The 21888-nt window shown below is 33.2% G+C and overlaps 1 protein-coding gene across 6 annotated transcripts in view; it reads left to right on the top strand.

The window, feature by feature from the left end:
* Positions 1 to 21888, top strand: part of DGKB (diacylglycerol kinase beta) — a 706264-nt gene that overhangs the window by 193044 nt on the left and 491332 nt on the right. For all 6 annotated transcript variants that reach the window (XM_036862745.1, XM_036862743.1, XM_036862746.1 and 3 more), the window contains 4 exons: positions 810 to 950; positions 12223 to 12272; positions 15499 to 15573; positions 19630 to 19749. In XM_036862745.1, the coding sequence (XP_036718640.1) occupies positions 810 to 950; positions 12223 to 12272; positions 15499 to 15573; positions 19630 to 19749 (386 nt within the window). The remainder of the gene's footprint in view (positions 1 to 809; positions 951 to 12222; positions 12273 to 15498; positions 15574 to 19629; positions 19750 to 21888) is intronic.

The raw sequence follows: 21888 nt of genomic DNA, 5'->3' as shown, positions 1-21888 counted from the left end.
ATCTGGTTTCAGAGACTTCTCTGTAAGATGGAACTATTTATTGTGAAAGAGTTTTGATTTAATTATCATCAGCCAGATAATCTGCAGTCATCAGCTGTTGTGAACAGATATTCAAGTTCTCTACCCTTGTCTTGGAATAGACACAATGAATGGATGTAATAAATAAAGTATGGACCATATTAAAACCAAACTACAGTTGTATGTTCTTACCTCTCTAATTAAATCTGTCATGTTTATCCAGATTTTTGTTTATGTTCTCTTTCTCTCTTATTCATGGGCAAATTCCTTGATGGCAAAAAGGATGTCTTATTCATGGTGCTGGCAACTGTTTGACATAAATACATGTTTTTATGTATGAATGATTCCTGACCATCAATATATAAATCATATTGTGACAGACTCACATATCTTCAGTTTTTTGTGAAAGACCATTTTTCAGTCTTCCCAGCTCATTTACAGCTGTCACTGCCTAAGGCAGAGAAAAGTGGAATAGGAAAGTAGTTCTTCATGCTTTGAAATCTGTCTACCAACTAATGCTGGGCAATAGAATTCTGGCCCAAACACCATCCAGTGAGTAGGCAGAGCAGTCGCTATGTCCCCAAATCCCAAAGAACTCTCCATTACTTAAAAGAATCATAGAATGTCTGTCTCTGTTATACTAGAGACCAGAGAATTTGGTTATTTTACGCCTAAGAAATATACAGCTTCTCTACATGGTCTAGGCATTATCTCTCTATTTCCTTTGCTGGTTTTTGTTTGAGAGCACTGTGAATATTTTTAAGTATATGAAGACAGATCTTTTTTTCCAGGTCTGAGAATGAATAAAGGTGCCATCACCTCTCCCCGTACTTCTCCAGCAAATACGTGTTCCCCAGAAGTAATCCACCTGAAGGATATTGTCTGTTACCTGTCTCTCCTTGAAAGAGGAAGACCTGAGGATAAACTGGAATGTACGTGTTTCTTCATTTAGTTTACTTATCATGGTTGGGGTGGGGGATAGGACTGGATATTGACAAACTTAAAATTGTATATACTATGGTTGTTTAAATTCTTATTAAATAAAGTGACCTTGGTTAATAATAATAAAAAAATCCTCCAGTTGAAAATCAGACAATTAAAAGGTATTAAGAATCTATCAATTTTAGGTTATTATTGATCAAGGTCCATTTATTACTGAGTATTTCTTGAGCATGTTTATCAATTGATGGGTTTTTTTTTTTGAATTTGCTCAGTTTGGTAGCCAGACGATATTGAATAGTATCCTTTGTGTTGTTTTGAAAATACACTTATTTCTAGTGTGTAGGAGGTCTTCCCATTAGGCAGAAAAAGGGTTCACTATCCATAGGCAACCTGAGCCTTTCTCTCTGGAAATCTTCCTTGAAACCTTCTGCACTGACTTTCGTTGCCAGGGACAAATAATTTCTTAAATGCCAAGCATGAGAGTTTCATTTCTAGAAGTTGACTCTGAATATTATAAATAATTAAACAATAGCTTTTTTTTCTTTTACCATGTAGCAGGCGTTTCAGATAGAGAATTTCAATCTAGTTGAAAGGAAATAAGTGCTCTCTTTAATAACATACAGTGACTGAGCTCTCTCTGGTGGCAAACTGTACTCATTGCAAGGCAAGAAAATACTTTTCAAACCTTTACTGAAAACCCAATCATTTAATAATCTATTCTATCTCCAAAGCCCTTGCTAAATACAGAGCTGGTGGTTTGTTCAATAAGCTGATTAACCTGATTGTATTAGATATCATTAAAATGAATTAAATTTTTTTGCTACTGAAATGATAGTAAAGATAATGAATCCTAAATTTGACATTTCTAAAGTAAATGTAGAATATTGTGACACCTCAGAACTATGATTGGGTAGCATGTTTAGTTTAACAGTAACTTTCGATAATATTTCTCTTACTAATAAAGAATTTAATATAATATGATTATTTAATAGTAACACCTGCTTAAGTTATGAATAAACCATATTAACATCATTCTTTAAATACATATTTATTAGTTCTAAATGTTGAATATTTGCATTTCAAGATTTATTTGTATTCCTAAGAACCTACAGAAATCTCTCATTCCAAAATAAATATTAATGTTTAGTGAATTTCTATTGAAGTTATGGCCAGAGAGAAAGTTTTCTCAGGTGTTATTAGGACTGTGTTTGGGATGATTTTAAAAATATAAAGATTCTATTCCAGGTCTGAGAATAAATAAAGGCACCATTACTTCTCCCCAACATGGTCTTTGTGATCCAGTTTAATTATTTTTAGGTCAACTGCAAATATTTTGTTTCTAAGGTGGAATTCCTAATAGGTAATGTTGTAAGTTCTCAATTTGAATCTGTGTCTCAGCAGTCTTTGTCCACAGTTGCCAGGCAGAATGTTAACCCACGAGTGATTCAGAAACACTTGATGAATCAAGTTGAACCTGACCTGCCACTTACCTCTCTCTAGTGTTATCAATCCCCTTCCCTCGGGTCTTTAAGTTTTCCAGCTCTTTTTCGAGCTTATACCATTCAGTTGCATTTTCTTTTTTTCTCAACCATTTCTTTAGACTTTCCTCATAGACAGACTTGTTACCATCTGGCATTACTTCTGTGATTTTCACCAGACTCTTGAAAGAAAATGCATTTCAATTTCAGAAGCTCATTAAGGTTCTAGCTATGTTCTAGTTTTCTTCTCTACTATCCTCAAGTTTGGAGGACCTTAAACTGGTCCTTACTCATCTGGAGCTTGTGTTTGTTGGTTTGTTTTTTAAATGCCAGTGCCTGGCTTTTTCCTTACTCATCTGGAGCTTGTGTTTTTTTGTTTTTTTGTTTGTTTGTTTATTTTTTAAATGCCAGTGCCTGGCTTTTTCCTACATCAGTTAAATCAGAATCCATTTCTTTCGCCCACTTTCTTAGCCATGTACTTATACATTTTTCCCTTCTACAATTGCACATTTACAAATTCCTAACATTCATACAGTATATTATAGTTATAGATTCTAAAAATTTTTTCAATGTCTTTAAAGAAATTTAATGGTTGTTAGTTTAATATATATTTCCAAGATGGTTATGACTTATTAAACATAATATATACTAGAGGAAAGAAAAGAAGAAAATAATTAAAATTAACACAGAAGTAGATATAATCAAGCACCTAATATAGTTAACTTTTGCAGGTGAGCGATGTTTTTGAATCTCAGTTTCTAAGCAGCTAAGCAGAAAGGAGTACAGACATGTTGTCTTAGGCCAGAGGTTCTTGAACTTTATCGCACATAAGAATCACCTGCAGGGCTTATGAACACACAGCTTGCTCTGCCCCAACTTGAGTATATGTGATTTAGCAAGCCTGGAATGGGACTTCAGAGTTTTCATTTCAGGTCATGCTGGTGTTGCAGGGACCACATTTTGAGAAGCATTGGTTTATGCAATTCCTTCAGTCCAATGAAAACACACACACACACATAATTCATCTGAAACTACAATTGGTCTTGGAATTGATGGTGGCATTATTTGATACGTTCTTTTACCTGGGTTATTAGATAAATTAATGACATGTTTTAAATGTTTTTTCCCCAAAAAACAATGTTTTATAAATCTATTCAGTGCTTACTGCCACTTCTAATTTCCCCCACCTCTCTTTTCTGCCAGGCATTTACAAAATGTTTTGAATAAAGCTTTTTTTTTTTTTCATTGAAAGGAAACTAACAAACAAAAGCTTTTGAACTTTCCACTGATTATATGCCATTTCTTCAACTTGCTTTCCTTCACTCAATCTTTGACTCAATCCTAATGCCTCTCTGTGGTCTTTGCCAGTTCTGAGGCCCCGTCAAGTAGAAGGTATTTATTTACCTGTTCCCACGAACCCTTGGAAAGTATGTGTGCATGCATGTGTGTGTGACCTGAAGTTGTGGAGGAATTCTCTTTTTATGTCTCCTTGTTGGTGGAAGTTACCAACCATCGAGGTGCATAGATAAGAACATTGTACCAGGTCTGGTTTGCCCTCTTCACCTTAAGCCCACTACAGTACTTTAGTGAGAGTCATTCAATACATCCCTCTTTGAGTCTCCTTAGATTCCTCAAATTCTGTGACCTCAACTCCATTTTATTTCAGTCACCCACTTTTGTTGCAATACCCCAAGTCTTTTAATTCCCAAAGACTGCTCTTATTCTATAAATTTAAATTCTAATAGTTTACTTTGACCACAGCCTATGCTCACTTAACTTCTTAGTTTCCTACTTTGAATTTAAATATAGCATAGCACAGTACTCTTCATTTCACTAACTGAATGAATCTTAGCTTTGACCCTTACTATCTGAGTGACCCAGGCACATTTTTAAAACCTCTCAGGCCTCAGCTTCCCCAGCTGTAAAATTGGGATCATAATAATGTCTATCTTGTATGTTTGCTATGAGAATTAAATGAACCAATATTTGCTCATATAAATTGCTTCACATTTATGTGACTGTTAAATGAAATAAAAGTAAGTTAAGAATTCTTGCGCCTTGACCGCTTCACTTCCTCCTGAACTTGCTTGCTGCTTTTGGGCCTCCCACCCCTTCAAATGTAGACTGACCCCGTAATTCGTGAGGTCAATCATTCCTTCTCACTTAGTTTTGAACATCCAGTTTATTTGCTCATATACTGAGCTGCCAGAAATTTTATGAAATAATAATATAATTCTGTGGATTAGAACTCTTCTCAAAACCTCAGCTGGCCTTCAGTGCCTTCAGTGTTTCTCTGGTCATTGACTTCTCCTAGTTAAAAGTTCATTCAGATGCTTTGTTGCTTCAAACACCTACCTAATTAATCATCATCTCACTCATTAGCTGTAAATTCTTGTAACTTCCTCTCATGTTACCTAAAACTTGTCCACTTCTATACCTGTTCTTTCCTCTTCTTCTGACTCAGGAAGAATGTGTCCCTTTGGTAGTTCCCTACTGAATAATACATCAAAGTAAGCCCTTAACTTAGCATCCATAAACTCATCTGGCTCCACAATTTGACCCCAACCTACTTGGCCAGTCTTGCATTTGGCTATGACCTGCACAAAAAAGTCCCAGTCATATGAATCTACTTTTTAATCATCAGACAAACCCTGAACTTTTCCACCTTCATGCCTTTGCTTATAATGTGCATTTGCTAGGGGTGTATATCTTTCCCAGTGTATATCAGATCCAGTCCAGACTACACTTGAAACCTAGCTCACATCATGAGTCCTCTTGCCATCTCTAATCAGATTATTTTACTCTCCTTCCTTGTACCATTGCACTGTGTATAAATTTCCCACTCTAGCACCTACCACTTATATATGTGTGTTTTTCAAAAGATAGATGCTTAATAAATGCTAGTTAAATGGAACTGTATTGAAGTCTATGGGTGCTTGACAAGAGGAAGATAATGCGAATTATTGAAGGTATCAAATAGTACTAAATTTATACTTTTATTTTAAAGTATAAATGTGGCATTCACATTTGGGTTAGTGTTTATCAAATTATTAATGACTTAGCTAGAATAACTTTAAGTTAGCTTACAGTTACTGAAAATATATCACTAAAAAGAAATCAGTAGGAAAATGTCCAGAAAAATACATAATTGACATGCAGATAATGAGAACTACCCTGTATGTTAAAGTCACTGCTCTGTCTAGTATTAATCTTAGAACCACTGAAATTTAATATTGAAAAGTCCTCAAATATCATCTAGTTAACCTTCCTACATTGTCAATGAAAAAAATTAAAGCCCAGAGAGACTGGTTATTAATTATACCACCAGTTTAGCTATCTGTGACTGAAATGTATGATTTCTGACCTGCTGTATAGGTGCTCTTTTTATTTTGAAAAGCGGCCTTTCTTTGTTTATATTATTGTTTCTTTTGTGGAGAAAAGAAGAAAGTATAACAAAGTATAATAATATTAGATGTCAAAAACTCCAAGCAAATGATTTTCACCTCTGCCCCTGTGGTTTATTAAATAGGTCTTGAACTACATAAAACAGTAAAAAATTGTGAGTTAAATGAATTCTGGCTTAAATGCCTTTTAAAATATATACTTTCTAATCTTTAAAAACAATTTCCATAATAATATTTTCATATCAATAACATATTATGCAAAGTACAAAAACATATTCTATGGGAAAATAGATTAAAAACTTGTAAGTCTTTTGGAAAAGAAACAAATTCTAGATATAAAGAATTACCCTCATATTGCGTAATGTGCCTTTCCTTTGAGCTTTTAACCAAATTCATGTGTGGGCACATAATTGTTTCTATATAAAATATAATTGCATGAGCATAAAAATAGAAAAAAAGTGGGTTAAACTGGTTTGTAACTTTGTAAGAGGCACCCACCTTTGGAAGCTATCATGTTGACAGAATAATTTTAATATTGGGCTTAAATTATTTTTGCACCTAAAAATCTATATCCTTATATGTTGGTTTTAAAAATAAAACCTCTTTGTTCAATGATTCACTTGACCTTGGAGACTAACTTTACTTTTAAATTCTAAGGAAAAAATAGTCTTATTATAATGTTTGAGGATCACTATTAATTTTATCAGTATTATTCAGGTATGCTTTTACAGTGGAGGATTACTGGACTGAATGTCAATATTATGACATAGTATGAGTGTGTTTCATGTTTGGTAATTGCAATCATTGTTGCTTTTGTTGTGGTCATCCATGTACAATGCTTGGTGTCAGTCTATTTATGTCTTGTATAAATAAAATACAGTGTGTGTGTGTGTGAATAAAAAAAAAAAAAAAAAACAGGTATGCTTTTAAAAGGGAAAGGTTTTGGCTTACCAAGCCAAACAATTTTTATTTTCTGTGGTGTTAATAACTGCCTTTTTTTCTCTTTATTTGATTAGTTTCTCTATTCCTATATAACTAATTCCTAAATCCTCCACCATAAATTCTGGTTTGGAAACTTGTGCTCTCCATCTGTTCCTTCATCTTTTCATTGTTAGTTACCTTCTCCTTTATTTTACTTGTTCCGTCTTTCTGAAATCACTATTTTTAGATGTTGAAACTCCATGACAGAACTTTGAATTATTATATTTTTTTAATTTTCCTGTTTTCCAACTTCTTTTCTTTTATGCCTTTCATTTGACATCTGGGACATCTTCTACATCTAGGATGACTTTTTTTTTACTCTTTCTAGCATAATTTTCACTTCACAGAGAATCCGTTTTGTTGTCAACACCATCCTTATTTGCTATTATTCTTATTTTATGGATTGAAACTTTCTTCTTATTTATAAGGTTCCCCTCTCCCTGCTTTGCTGGTTTCTTCCAAATTACTTTGTTTTGAAACAACTACTTGGTGGTTGTGGGTAGGTGGGTGGGTAGATGAGGTTTAAGTCTGACTCATTAGAGATGAGGAAGGGGACTTACATTTGTCAGTGTTCAGTATATACATTTTCACATGATTACACTCTTTGGTATTGGACCCCTACCATCAGAATTCCTGAGCACCCTGAACACAGAGTCCCTGTGGCTTGACTGCCATAAAGCTCAAAGATCCAGTCTTCTTTAAGGTAGAGGGCTGGCATACCCTCAGGTGCAAGCTGTGAGGGGTAGTGTTTAAATGTGTAATTTCTTTTCATGAAGATTATGTTTCCTTTTCTGTGTGAATCTGTGCCTCCTCTTCACCACCAGCTTACGTATATATTTCTCAGATTTCTACATCAGTCACCATGTGTTTTCCAGCCTCTAAAATTTTATTTTTCTTGTCTCCTCTCACGTTTTCTTTGTACTTGTGTGTTTATGCCTATTTCATCCCTTACTGTTACTGTAGTGGACCTTCAATAGAAAGGCAATGTAAATATGTGTGTTCAATATTTCTTGTTTTGCAATACCCCACTACAATTTTAAATTAGGAAAGTAGACTTACCTCTGAAAATTGAAGTCCTAGAATTCCTCTCTCTCATCAGAATCAAAGGAAACTTTTATCTTTGATTTATAATTGGTGAGATTTAGACTACAAGTTACTTAGTGCTCAATATATATATACTGTTTTTATTATTGCTATAATTATTAACTAAAACATACAGTTCTCCAACTTTGTTCCTTGGTGAATTAGACAGGATTTATAGACAGCCATTAACTCCTGTTAATGTGTGTAGAAATTAATATAAAAATATACTAGGGCTTCTACTTCATACAACAGTAAAGTGTTCTCAGACCAACTTTTCTGCTAGAAACAACTAGAACATTTAAACTCAATATTTTTAAAAAAAATCTGTTTGTAAATTTTAGGAAATTATCAAGGCAAGTTGGATTTGTGGGTTAAATTTCTGGGAGCGGGGAGCTAGGCTTTTGCCACTATTTTAAAACTGTAAATTCTTAGACAACTGAGAGTCTGAGAAGGTAAGCAGCTTTGGTAGACTGGTCTTGGGGAAAAAACTTGAATTCTGGAGTCTTTCTAGCAGGCATATGATGGTCTCTAATTGTGGTTTAAATTTCCATTTTCTTTACGATTGATGATGTTGAGTACTTTGTTATGAGTGACTACTCACGTCTCTTCCATTTTTGAAGCATCTGTTCGATTTTTTGCCTCTTTCCTAATTGGGTTGTTTGCTATTTTATTACTGAGCTAGGGTTTGCTCATATATTGTAGAAACAAGTCCTTTGTTAGATATATGTGTTCTGAAAAATTTTTTTTCAAATCTGCAGCTGGCTTATTTATTTTCTTAATAGTCTTTTTTTTCTTCTTTTTGATGAGCAGAAGTTCCAATTTTGATGAAGTTTAATTTACCTATTTAAAAAAAATCTTTGATGGTTCATATTGGCTTATGTTGAGGTCATGAAGATATTGTCCTGTATTTTCTTTTAGAAGCTTTATAGCTCTGCTTTAATGTTAAAGTTTAGTTTCAAAAAAAATTAGTTTTAAAGTTAAAATTCAGTTAGACCTAATGTTCATGTTTGGTGTGAAATAAGGGTCAAGGTACTTTGTCTTATATGAATATCCATCCAGCTGTTCCATTATCATTTTTTGAAAAGACTTTTCTTATCTCATTGAATTGCTTTGGTCCCTGTTGACCATAAGTGTGTGGATCTCTATCTATATTCTGTATTTCCCATTGTTCTGTTGTGTAGCCCTTAGTCAGCATGTCACTATCTTGATTCACTTGATCTTTAGCAACTCTTGAAGTCAGGTCATGTAAATCCTTCTGATTTGTTCTCCCTTTTCAAGGTTGTTTGGGGTATTGTAAGTCTTTTTTATTTTTATGTAAGTTTTAGAATCAGCCATGTTAATATTTAAAACAAAGCTACTGGTATTTTTATTGAGATTGTATCTGTTATATAGAACAATCTGTGGAGAATTTACATTTTAATGATATTGAATCTTCCAATTCATGAACATAATATATCTGTTCATTTATGTAGGTTTTCCATAATTTTTCTTGGTGCAGTTTTATATTTTTTGCACAGAGGTCTTGTCCAACTCTTGATAAATTTATCTTACGTATTTAGGTTTTTGGATGTTATTGTAAATGATATGTTTTTTGTTTCATTTTCTAATTGTTCTTCGCAAGTATGTAAAACTGCAATTGACTTTTTAATCCTACCCTATCACTAAATACATATACTTATGTATATTTATATATAAACATGTCTTAATATTTAAACATTATATAATTTCTAATATAAAACATATAACCTATATAAGTTATATAAGATCTAATTATATAGTTATATAAGTTCTAATATAAGATATAATACATATCATATATGTTCTAATAATAAGATATAGATAACATATCAGTTACATAAGTTCTAATACATATATACATTATGTAAATTCTTATATATATATGAAATATGTATATATATACGTTCCAATTATTTTTGATGATTCAATAGAATTTTCTAAATGTACAAACATATCATTTGTAAGTAAAGATAGTTTTAATAACTCTTTCTTATACATATGACAACCCATCACTGCTTCTTTGTGGACAGACAGAGCAGCTTTCAGTGCTACCACCCCTGTCACATACCCCTTTCTTCAATTACTGCTGTTGCTGCTGCCTCTCATCACCATGGATTCTGTGAAGCCCCTTTCTTCTTGGGTCACTAGCATCTGATTGATCATCTGGGCTTGTGCTTCCGATTGGTAGAGGCTGGGTCATGTGCAAACTCTATTTTCAAGTCAGGCTAGTAAAGGAAGGTATCTGGCTTTTCATCTGTTATTGTGCTTTATAAAGTCTGGCTTTCAGAATTTAGGAAGATGTTTCAGATGCTGCCCAAAATGAATGACAGGTACCCACACACCCACCCCACTTGTGTGTACGTCTTTGAGCTCATGTTTCCAACAACATTTACCAGTAGACATAGGTAAATGTCCATATACCTGAGCTGTATGAAATGGTTTAGCAGTCATTTACTCCAATAAGGATTAACAGAGTCACAAGCGTCCCTCATCCTAAAATATAGTTAGGTTTTGGAAGTCCTTGCCTTGTTCCTGGTACTTAACCCTTCCCTGAATGGTGTATGAATTCTTGCCACTTAAAAAGGTATTTTTACCATTTTATGCTATACTAGAAAATCTTGAAATGCTTAGTATCCATGTTGTGGTAAGATTTTTTGTTTGTTTCTTTCTTTCTGAATTTTATTCTCATTTAGTATATGACAGAGAACAATTATCATGGTTTGCAAATCAAGATATTTACATTCTTTAGCAAGCCTAACATTCTATCCTTTAATTCAATAGGTATACATTTCCCCTTACATTTCAACATCTTTAAAGTCTGTTTCCATTTTACAGTGAATAGAACACGTTAGCTAGATTGGCGGCATTTTTTTCCTTTTAGTGATGTGCAGACTAGTTTTGCATCTTATAAATATCTTAGGATTTTTGAATTATAATACTTATTTTTAAATATAAAAATAATAATGAGTTACAGATTAAGGTCACTGCATAATTATGTCTCCTAGTTGTCAATGTCTTTGGTTAATATTATAGACCTCAGACATCAAGACTCTCCAGGAAATTATACAAACCCAACACAAACCCTCATTTCCACTCCTCTATTTTTACAGCTGTGTCATTCTTCTCTGTTTATCTCAAAACGGCACCTGCAGCCTCTTCTGTAGTCTCCTGGTGGTGTGTGAATTATACAAGGGAATCCTCAGGCCAGGCATGGACCTCTGCCATCCTGCTTTCCTGAGCTCCCTAGCACAGAGCCAATAGTGTCTTTTTCCTCATTTGATTAGTTCAAAGAGTGGTTACCCTATGAAACTACATCTCCGATTTAAACAAATACACCATTATACCCATGATAATAATGCCAGTTATGTCTTTGCATCCCCTATCAGGAAAATTCCCTTATTTTGCACTAATTTTTTCTTTCCCATACTGCTTAAGGATTAATCAAAACAATGGCTTATATTTGTGTAGTGACCTACAGCTTTGATACACCTTTGTGTGTATCATCTCACTTTCACAACAAATGTCTCTCTTTTTTTTTTAATTTGCATTGGAGTATAGTTGATTTACAATGTTGTGTTAGTTTCAGGTGTACAGAAAAGTGAATCACTTATGCATATACATATCCAGCTGATTTACAACATTATGTAAGTTTCAGATGTACAACATAGTGATTCACAGTTTTTAAAGATTATACGCCATTTATAATTATTATAAAATATTGGCTATATTTCCTGTCTTGTACAGTATATCCTTATAGCTTATTTTATGCATAGTAGTTTGTACCTCTTAACCCCTATCCCTAACAGATGTGTGTCTTATGACAGGGTGATTATCCTCATTTTATAGATAAGAAAACAGCATTTGACTAAGCTCACATAACAGTGGATGGTAGATTCCAAATTATAATTGATTTCCAGACCTCTGAATTAATTATTTCTTCTTATCCACTTTGTCCTTTAATATTCAGACTCTGAATGTCTGAATTCCTTCTCTTCTGTTATTTTCGAATTTCCATTTAATGATCTTGTAATACAAATTTGAACAAACAATAGCACTTTTTAGTGTTTTCTAGCTATATAACAAAAATTGGTAGAATTTATATCTGATATCCAGTATTTTTATTAATAATTAATTCATCTTTAAGCTTGAGAAATGATCCCAAAATCAATTGCTTTGAGGAGGGGAGGGATTTAGTAGTATCTGTTTTTGACAGAAAATAAATTTTAAAGAATATGCCTTATTCTAGCATTGATCTTACTGGCCTATAATCTTTTTTTCAACACCTCTTTTATTTCTAGTTATGTTTCGCCTCTATGACACGGATGGAAATGGCTTCCTGGACAGCTCGGTAATTTTTTTCTTCAAATTTTCTGTGAAAATTTCAAAGTAGTTTGTTCTGAAAAATGCAATGAATAAATTTATAGCTATTACCACAGAAGACACAATATAATTTCCATGCACTCACACAGCATTTTTATCATCTGACTTTCTGAAAGCAAGTGATCTGAGGAAACTGTTAGGATTACAGTTGTTCTACTGAATAATTTTACTACAAAAAGTGACTTTTTATATACAGAAAGATAAAAAAGACTTCAACCCTGTCTGAATAAAATATAAGAGAAAGATGAGACCATTGATCTAAAAAGAAAAAAAAGGTCTGTGTATATATATATGTATATATACATATATACATATATATATATCAATGAGATTTGACACTTAGGAAAATATCAAGAATACAGGTAGAATTTAAAGGAATTATGAAGTTGATTCAATCATTTTATTATTTTCCCACTTTTTAAGTACTGTTACTCACATATGTTGATGAAATGGGTAATTATATTTAAAACTGCTTTGGCAAACTTCCCTTCTCATCCGATTTTAAATCCAACTTGCACTCTATCTATAGTTTTACTCATAAAAATCAATAGAAGAAAAATACCGTCTCACAGAAAGTAATAATTAAATGTTTATTTTATTTGTAATATATGCAAATCATTGACAGTTTTCAGAGGAGAAGTTAGACTCTTAGTTCTCAAATCAGGGCCTCCTGAGTATATCCATCTCAGTTTCCACCAAAGATGTATTTTCTATTTAACATTTTGTATATTATATCATGTCCTGTTCTATGAAGGAAATATAAGAATATTAACAGAAGAATAAGTGTCACATTATGGAAATTTTGAAGTACATAGGTGCATGTAAAAACAAATGTTTTGATATATTTAGTATTGATTAAAATAAACATTATTTCTGATAATGAGTTTCTCTCATCATCTGATGTACCTCTCTATGGCAGAACTCAAACAGACTTTTACAAGCAAAGCAGTGAAGTTGGAGACATATTTATGTAACACTGAGTAGGATAATGGTGCATTAGTTTCTCCAGAGAGAGATAAAAATATATAATTCCTACTCTAGGAAATGACTACCAATCTGAATTGATGCTGTGATTGTGGGATTTCTTATGTTAGGGTCTTTCTAATTTTTCAAATGCTGTTATTTTTAAGTGCCTAGTAGTGTTCAGTTTGCCACTTAGGAATGTTAAGCAACATGATACATTTGCTCATTTTCTGGTGGCATTTCACGACTAGAAGTTTAGATTTCTTCTACATATGTCAATATGCTTATTGTAGCATTTCTGACTACACTAATGCAAATTATATTTTAATGCAGATTTGTTTTCTTTTCTTTTTAATTAAATTAAAACAATGTTTCTTTACTAGGCTCTTAGCCATGGGTTGGCAGCTGATTAGAAAATTCAGTCAAATGCTTTTCTTGGTCTCTGGCCATTTTTTGGTTAACATATAGTAGATTACTAGCAATATTTATAGCTATATTCCCAATATTAAACAATGAGCCGAGGATAAATAAGTTTGTTTATGATTAAATTAGTCTTTTTTAAAATAAAGATCTGGATTTAATTTCTATGATTTTCTCCATACAATTTACTGCCCCAGGATATTTCCTTCACTGTCAGGTAGGAAGTGCACCTTCTGATATCATTTGTCTTTGAAATTTAAAGGCTATGTTCATGTACTGGAGACAAAACAGAAGAAAATTAATACTTTGAGAAATGACCAGTATGTCTAATAATGCTAGTTAATGTTTATTGATCACTTGTGCCAGATAACATAAATGTATTTCATATAACAGCATATTTAATCTTGGTAGCAACTCTATGAACTAGGTACTATTAGAATACCCATTTTACTGTTGAGGAAACTGAGTCTTAGAGAGGTTAAATGACTTATCTAGTACTACATATGTACACAATAGTCCACCAAAAATAGTTTCTGTTCCTCCAAACACATCCAGAGACTTTAACGGTTCCAAACCATTAAGGCGTATATAAGCAAAGATAAAGTAACTGGAAGATTAGTTACACACACACACACACACACACACACACAATTCTAGCCTCTAATTGCAAGGGATTAGTGTTTAAATTTTTTCTCATCTGTAATAAATAAACACATTTATATTTGCATTGTTTCTGGGATGACCTGTGTTATATAACATTTTCATGATTCCATATATATATTTTTGGAGAGAGAGAGTGTAGCTTTCTTCAGCTTCTCAGAGGGATCCATGAATCCCCCTCCCCAAAAAAACCCTCTTTTACTATATTTTCTTCTTCATTTTATGCGTATTAACCACGTACATTAGATGAGAGGTTTTAGTAGAATAAATTTTTATTAATTACTTTCTCAGCCTTATTCTTTATACTTCTTATATTTTAATTATCATACTATGAAATACCACTTTTAATTGTCATGCACGGACTACCCTTAAAATTATTAGCATTCACAAAGTATGTTTAATCTTTCTGAAGATACAGAAAGTTAAAACCATTAAATAAATCGGGATGAAAAAATGTTATAATTTATTTAGCCAAGGCATATATATTAACCAGCAGTTCTTCAAAGAGCTGACGGTGAGCAGAGAATGTGAAAATTCAGACTAAATTCTAATCCCCTCATAAAATAAACTCTGCATGCACTTAGCCTCCAAACCTTGACCTGACACACACCTCTAGCAGAGCAAATTTTACCAGTAAATGGCTAGAACCGTCAGTATACCGTTCTCAGTATTCAGAATAAAAATACAACTCTCAGCTGCCCTCAAACCCTTCCTCCCACCCTTCCACACCTGTTTTTAAAGCTGTGGGTCAGGATACTCAGTACTTAAAAATCACAGCTTTTGGAAAATATGCAGGCTCCTACTTTTCATCAGATGCTGCTTTCCAAACAAAAATTTTCCTTAAAAATCTTCTCCTGGAAGAAAACCTTTCTTTGTATAGTTTGTGCCCTCTCCTGGTGAAGGTTTCTAGACAAAGTACAAAAGGAATGTATATTTAGGCTCTTCTTTTATGTATAGTTAATTAGACCTTTAAAATGAAGAGGTATATGTTTACTTTTTATATAAAATTAATCATCTCACTCCTTTAGTTTTTGAGCTACATTTTGAACAAATCAATTCCTGTAAGTCAAAGTTGAAGAACTTACTAAGACCTTGTATTCATTTTCCCTCTCCTTCCTTCCCTCCCTCCTCTCCCCCTCCCTCTCCTCCAGGAACTAGAAAATATCATCAGTCAGATGATGCATGTGGCAGAGTACCTTGAATGGGACGTCACTGAACTTAATCCAGTAGGTATAGGAATGATTTAACTGTTGGCTACATTCTAGAAGACCCCTTTCTCTTTCATCATTTTTGCAATCCTAATATATTACTGGCATTTGATTTTTAAAAAAATTTTATTGGAGTATAGTTGATTTACAATGTTGTGTTAGTTTCAGGTGTACAGCAAAGTGAATCAGTTATACGTATACATGTACCCACTCTTTGTTAGATTATTTTCCCATATAGGTCATTACAGAGTATTGAGTAGAGTTCCCTGTGCTCTACAGTAGGTCCTTATTAGTTTTCTATTTTATATATAATAGTGTGTATATGTCTTTTGATAACTCTAAGTTACTATTTCTAATCAATAGCCAAAGTGGATTCTGAACAAGAAAAAGTATATGTCGTTTTCTGAAGCCCTTAGTAATAATAACTTTTGCTTTTCTTCCTCATGGAAATTAATTTGAATGGTAGTCTAATATAGGTGTAGGTGTAGGTGAACAGAAGCTGCTGATGGCACTGCCAAGGTCATACCATGCCACAAAAAAGTCAGAACTGACATGTTTTTTATGATCGCCATGATTTTCCTTATATGGAAATAGCTAAAATATTCAATCTAAAAGAGGATGAAGGCGATTAAGAAGACGATAATGATGGTTTACTATGCACAGTGCACTGTTATCTTTGCATATGTGTTATTTAAGGCTCCTAACTCTACAAGGTAGATACTACTATTTTATTCATTTTACAGATGAGGAAATTGAGACCCCCAATATTTTTTAATTTATTTTATTAAAGTATCGTTGCTTTACAACGTTGTGTTAATTTCTACTGTACAGCAAAGTGATTCAGTTATATATATATATATATATATATATATATACATTCTTTTTCATATTCTTTTCCATTCTGGTTTATCACAGGATATTGAATATAGTCCCCTGTGCTATACAGTGGGACCTTGTTGTTTATCCATTCTATATATAATAGTTTGTATCTACTAACCCCAAACTCCCAATCCATCCCTCCCCACCCACCTCCTCCTTGGCAACCACAAGTCTGTTCTCTACGTCTGTGAGTCTGTTTCTGTTTTGTAGATAAGTTCATTTGTGTCATATTTTAGATTCCACATATGTGATATCATATGGTATTTGTCTCTTTGTCGGGCTTACTTCGCTTAGTATGATAATCTCTAGGTCCATCCATGTTGCTGCAAATGGCATTATTTCATTCTTTTTTTTTGGCTGAGTAATATTCCATTGTATATAGTACCACATCTTCTTTATCCATTCATCTGTTGGTGGACACTTAGGTCGCTTCCATGTCCTGGCTATTGTAAATAGTGCTGCTATGAACATAGGGGTGCATATATCTTTTAGAATTATAGTTTTGTCTGGATATATGCCCAGGAGTGGGATTGCTGGGAGACCCCAAAATGTTAGTTACTTGCCCAAAACTCTGCATCTAGTTAAAGATCGAGCTAGGAAACTTTAATCAAATTGTTTCAAGAAATAGTATCTAACAATGCCTATAAGAGCATTAAAAACCTCTTATTTTCAATAGATTTATACCAAAGTTACAACATTATTCAAATGTGTATTAAAACAAACATGATTCGAAACTTTTACTTTGCCCACAGGGATATTAGGGGGAGAATGTTATTGATTTTAGTTTCTCTTTGAAACCAACTAAGTTTAGCATATTGTACATTAATTAAGTAAATACAAATCAATTTTATGTAAATGGTTTATATTTTGTATGAATTCAAAGAACCTATTTAACCACATAAGTTCACATTTATGCAGTCAACAGCATGGTAATGGCATGATTATGTGATAGGAGCGGTCTGATAGCTTTTCCCTTGCTTTGCAAACTAATGCGGTTAAAGTACAACAAAGTCAACGCAATGTCATGGAAAGGGAGGGAGAGCACCGTTCTTACTGGGATTAGGGTTTTCCAAGTTTTAACTCAGCTGATTTTTCTTTTCCCTTTCTTTATTTTTGAACATGGAAACGCACATGCTGTGCACATGATGAGTGGCGGGTATCATTAACAAAATTGCAGTTTGCATATGGAATAATAAAGTAGATGGTAACGTATTTAATTCTAAGAATACTGCTTGATTCATCTTAATACTATTTTCACTGAAATCAAAGGACTCATAAGTTCTGCTGCCTTTTCTGGTTATGTTAATGTAAAACACAATATTATAAATGTAAAAGACACATGCACCCCTATGTGCATGTGCATATAATTCACCTATCAATCAAGGCTCTTGTCCTCACGGGAGTAATAGAGGGAAGGGGGTCTTTTTCAATCAGCTTTGAAAGCAGAAGGAGGCACCACCACATCACCGTATTTGGCGGTGGGGGGTTTGAGGAAAGAGGGATCTGGATGCTCTAAAGAAGGAACAGTTAGTGGTCGGGCAGTCTAATTAGGACAAATACCTACTGGAAAATACAAATAAAAAGCTATATAGCATTATTAGTCATTTGTGACACATACTGACAAGTCTGCCCTTTCTGTGGTCAGTATAGAGAGTAAAGATAAAAGACTTGGCTGTTTGCTGTCATAGTAACTGCCTCATTCTGCCTGATGATTCAGCAGCTCTCCCCATTTTAAACACGTGTGTACATTTGTACACATTGTCTGATTCCTGGTAAGTTTGCATAATAACTAAAGAGAATTGTACATTTCAGGTTGATGGCTCAGGGTAGACTGAGATGCCCTTGAAGGGAGTTTTTAAAAACTAACCCAGGTTCTACCATTAGATTTATTAAGTACAATATGAAAGTATCAGTCCTCTGAAACAAACGCTCTGTGTTTTACTTGTCTCCTCATTTGTTCATTTCTACTAGTTCATCAGAGTGTCTTCAAGGGGGAGGGCCTTTTAATGAGACCTTATGCCATTTTGCCCAATTCTAAATGATTTCCCTTGTCTTTCATTTTGAGTGTAATGAAATAATTATTTCAACATCACTTTGTTCCAAAGAGTCTCTTTCCGCTACCTATAGATAAGTTTGTTTCAATGAAGGGAAATAATCTGATTTTCAGAAACTTCCTGAGGAAAGACACCAATCCACTAAGTTCAGGGGTGTTGAGACAAATAATACTTCTGTCCACATATCAAGTTATTCCATTTATTGCACCTTTTCAAATTTTTCTTCTAATGCTCTCTGTATTTCTTTCTTTTTTCAAATTGATTAAAAGTTCCATATTAGATAAAGGTGGTGAGTTGCTTCCTTCACGGGATTCTACCATGTTTGTCACTTTGGTGCCATTAGATGGGAGGTACTTTGCCTTCCCAGCAGCCAAGGGTAATATGTTTGGGTAATATATATTAGCAAATATAATTTCTGCTAATATAACACTAACAACACCTATATTACACTTACTATATATGCTAGATACTCTTCAAAGATACTTATAATGTATTAGCACATTTGACCTCACAACAACCCTTCGAATTAACAACTAATATTAGCACTATGCAGCCGAGAGATAAATATATTACAAACAGACACTACGGAGAACATTTTAGGACACTCTGTGTAAGTCTTCCTTAGAAAAGAAATCTAATCAAAAAATTATTTGATTGTTTAACTTCTTGGCTCCATTAAGTTCTGATAGGCAATTAAAAGCAACTTAATTCCTCCACCCCACACCACTTAGCAAAGAATTATTTCAGCTCTTTGCCGTGAAGTTAATTTGGTCTGTCATTATCTGGCATATATTTGAATTTAAAAAAATAATCTAGAGATAGCAATTAAAGATCACTTTCATGCTTAGAGATACCTTCTTGTTTAAGCTGTACCATCCAGTGACAAAATAGTTAAATGTTAATCATTTATTTATAAAAGTTGATCAGTGTAAGTAATCAGGTTCTCGAAATCATAGCAAAGCTACTGTATGCTCAATAATAGGATTAACATTGTACCGAGTTATTTAGATATTTACCTCATCTCTCTACTTAGTTGCTAGTCACAGTTTATTATAACTAATTCAGTGCAATACTTTGTTGTGTCATATGAAATTTATTTTATTGACTTATTTCAAGTTTTTCCTCATCTCCTCTTCTCCAGATCCTTCATGAAATGATGGAAGAAATTGACTATGATCATGATGGAACAGTCTCTCTGGAGGAATGGATTCAAGGAGGCATGACAACCATTCCACTTCTTGTGCTCCTGGGCTTAGAAAATGTAAGCATTTACACAGAGGGGGTGGCCTGGTGGTAAGTCAGTGGGGTTCTCTCTTATACATTTTGATTATAAATTCATCTGGCTATTTTCTACCATTAAGTATATAGTGAGTGCCTACTTCTTCTAAATACGTATGTCACAGTACAAGTTAACAATAACTCCTTGTATAGTAATACTTGCCACGAATATATTAATTCATTTTAGGTATTACGGTATTATTTAATACATAATCTCTCTCTTTTTTTCCACTATTTAAAGTGCAATCTTGTTAAAAAAAACATTGACCTTATTTTATCTAATGCAAGAAACATCCCAGTGTTATTGCATTCTGTGGTTCCTGCGGTGCTCCATCCCATTCTGTACTCCCCCTCCCCATGAAGATGATCTGTTTTATTGATAACCAAACCCATACTTGGAGGAGCCAATTATATATAGAGGTGGTTGAGTATATATGCATGTGTGTGTGTGTGTGTGTGTGTGTGTGTGTGTAAATGTTTTCCTTACATAACAACAGTCTGTCAAAGTTCTTCCTTCTAAGCCTGTCGAAGTTTTCTTGTATCAGTGCCTCCAGTGGTAATTAAAACTGGTGGTTTGGGGAATAAAGTAGATCAACATAAGATCAGAATGTGATGTGATGGTGACTTTGAGTCCAAATCTTGCTGCCCCGGCTTGGTGTGAATTTTAGTAATAGTTCATTTAAAAATCCAATGAGTCAACGGTAGATGTTTATACTTAGCTTAATAAATAAGAATTAACTATAACATGAGTATAGTAAAATTTATACTTAGATTCAAAGAGCATTACCGATGGAAAGCACCCTGACACATAGACTATTTAGAGTTTTGAGATGCAAGAATGTAATGTCCACCACTTTGCTGCTGACCTCCACATTCTTCATACTTCCTGTTACCAGCTATAACGATTTTTCAGATTCAAGACTATACCACAGTTAGTCAAGATACCAATTTTTTTTAAAGACAGTTCTCAAGAGATCTTGCAGTCTGTGTTTGTAAAACATGTGAGAGTATATAAAAATAGGTTTGTACATATTTACATATGGGTTTGGGAATATATAAATGGGTTTCAGATGGTACAATTTGTCTCCAGTTCACCTGGATCTTCAAATTCGTTTAGATTCAGGTTAATCTTAGCCTTCATGAGGCCCATGGGATTTTAGACATGGTCAGAGGAAGGAAAAGAAAAATTACCAATAGATGATAAATAGGAAATTACCCTTAAAGTAAATAATTTATTAAAACAAAGTTAATATAGACCTTATTGTTAATAGATACATATTTCTACATTTTGCAAATTAATGAAGCAATACTTCTTGTATCTGATGTTCTTATACTATACATAACCTAATATGTTTTTTAATAACTTACTGTATATCTCTGTATCATAAATATGTAATTATTGTTTAATATACCTTCTGTCAAAAGCATATGTAAATCAGACTGTTGGGAGAAAACAGAAAGAAAACTGACTAAATGTTAACTTTGTAAGGTTTGGTGTATATTCTATACTGAAAAATAGTTGACAAATGACTATTCAATTCTATTGATAATGGTTCCCAAAGGGAATTTTATATTTTTCAAGCTAAAATGTTTTTATTCTAAATATTTATGGAAATTCTTGTATGAGAGAATGAAAGAAGTAAGTAAATCATTTGGTAGTTGAGGGTTGGACAGGAAAGTACGGAAATGGAGATATAGTCATCTATATTTTTAATATCACAGAAAGATTTTGAAATAATGTTTTCTTTTGGAAAATATTGCTTAGAAATTCTTTAGTTTTATTCATAAATACAGATATTTGTGAAATTATGAAAATAACATTGGTAAATATAGTCCACAAATCTATGTGGATTTAACTAAAAATATTTTAAACAAATAGAATATACCTCATCAGTTTCTAGTGTAGCAGTAACTTTATTTCAACGGAATGACAATTCTTTGCCATTAATGTCCATCAGGTTAATGATACATAATTTACTTTATATTCATATTCTTAGATTTATATTTTATGTTTTTCGTTAAAAGATTTTTTTTTTGGAGCTTAATAGGAGAAATCGATTCAGGGTTTCAAAGAAACCCAAGCTGTGTTCCAAAGTTGTGTTCCCAGTGATGGCCACTAGAT

The sequence above is a fragment of the Balaenoptera musculus genome, chromosome 9, assembly GCF_009873245.2.
Source record: "Balaenoptera musculus isolate JJ_BM4_2016_0621 chromosome 9, mBalMus1.pri.v3, whole genome shotgun sequence".
Classification (NCBI taxonomy): Eukaryota; Metazoa; Chordata; class Mammalia; order Artiodactyla; family Balaenopteridae; genus Balaenoptera; species Balaenoptera musculus.
Note: the sequence above shows the minus strand (reverse complement) of the source record. Positions and strands in the feature narration are given on the sequence as shown.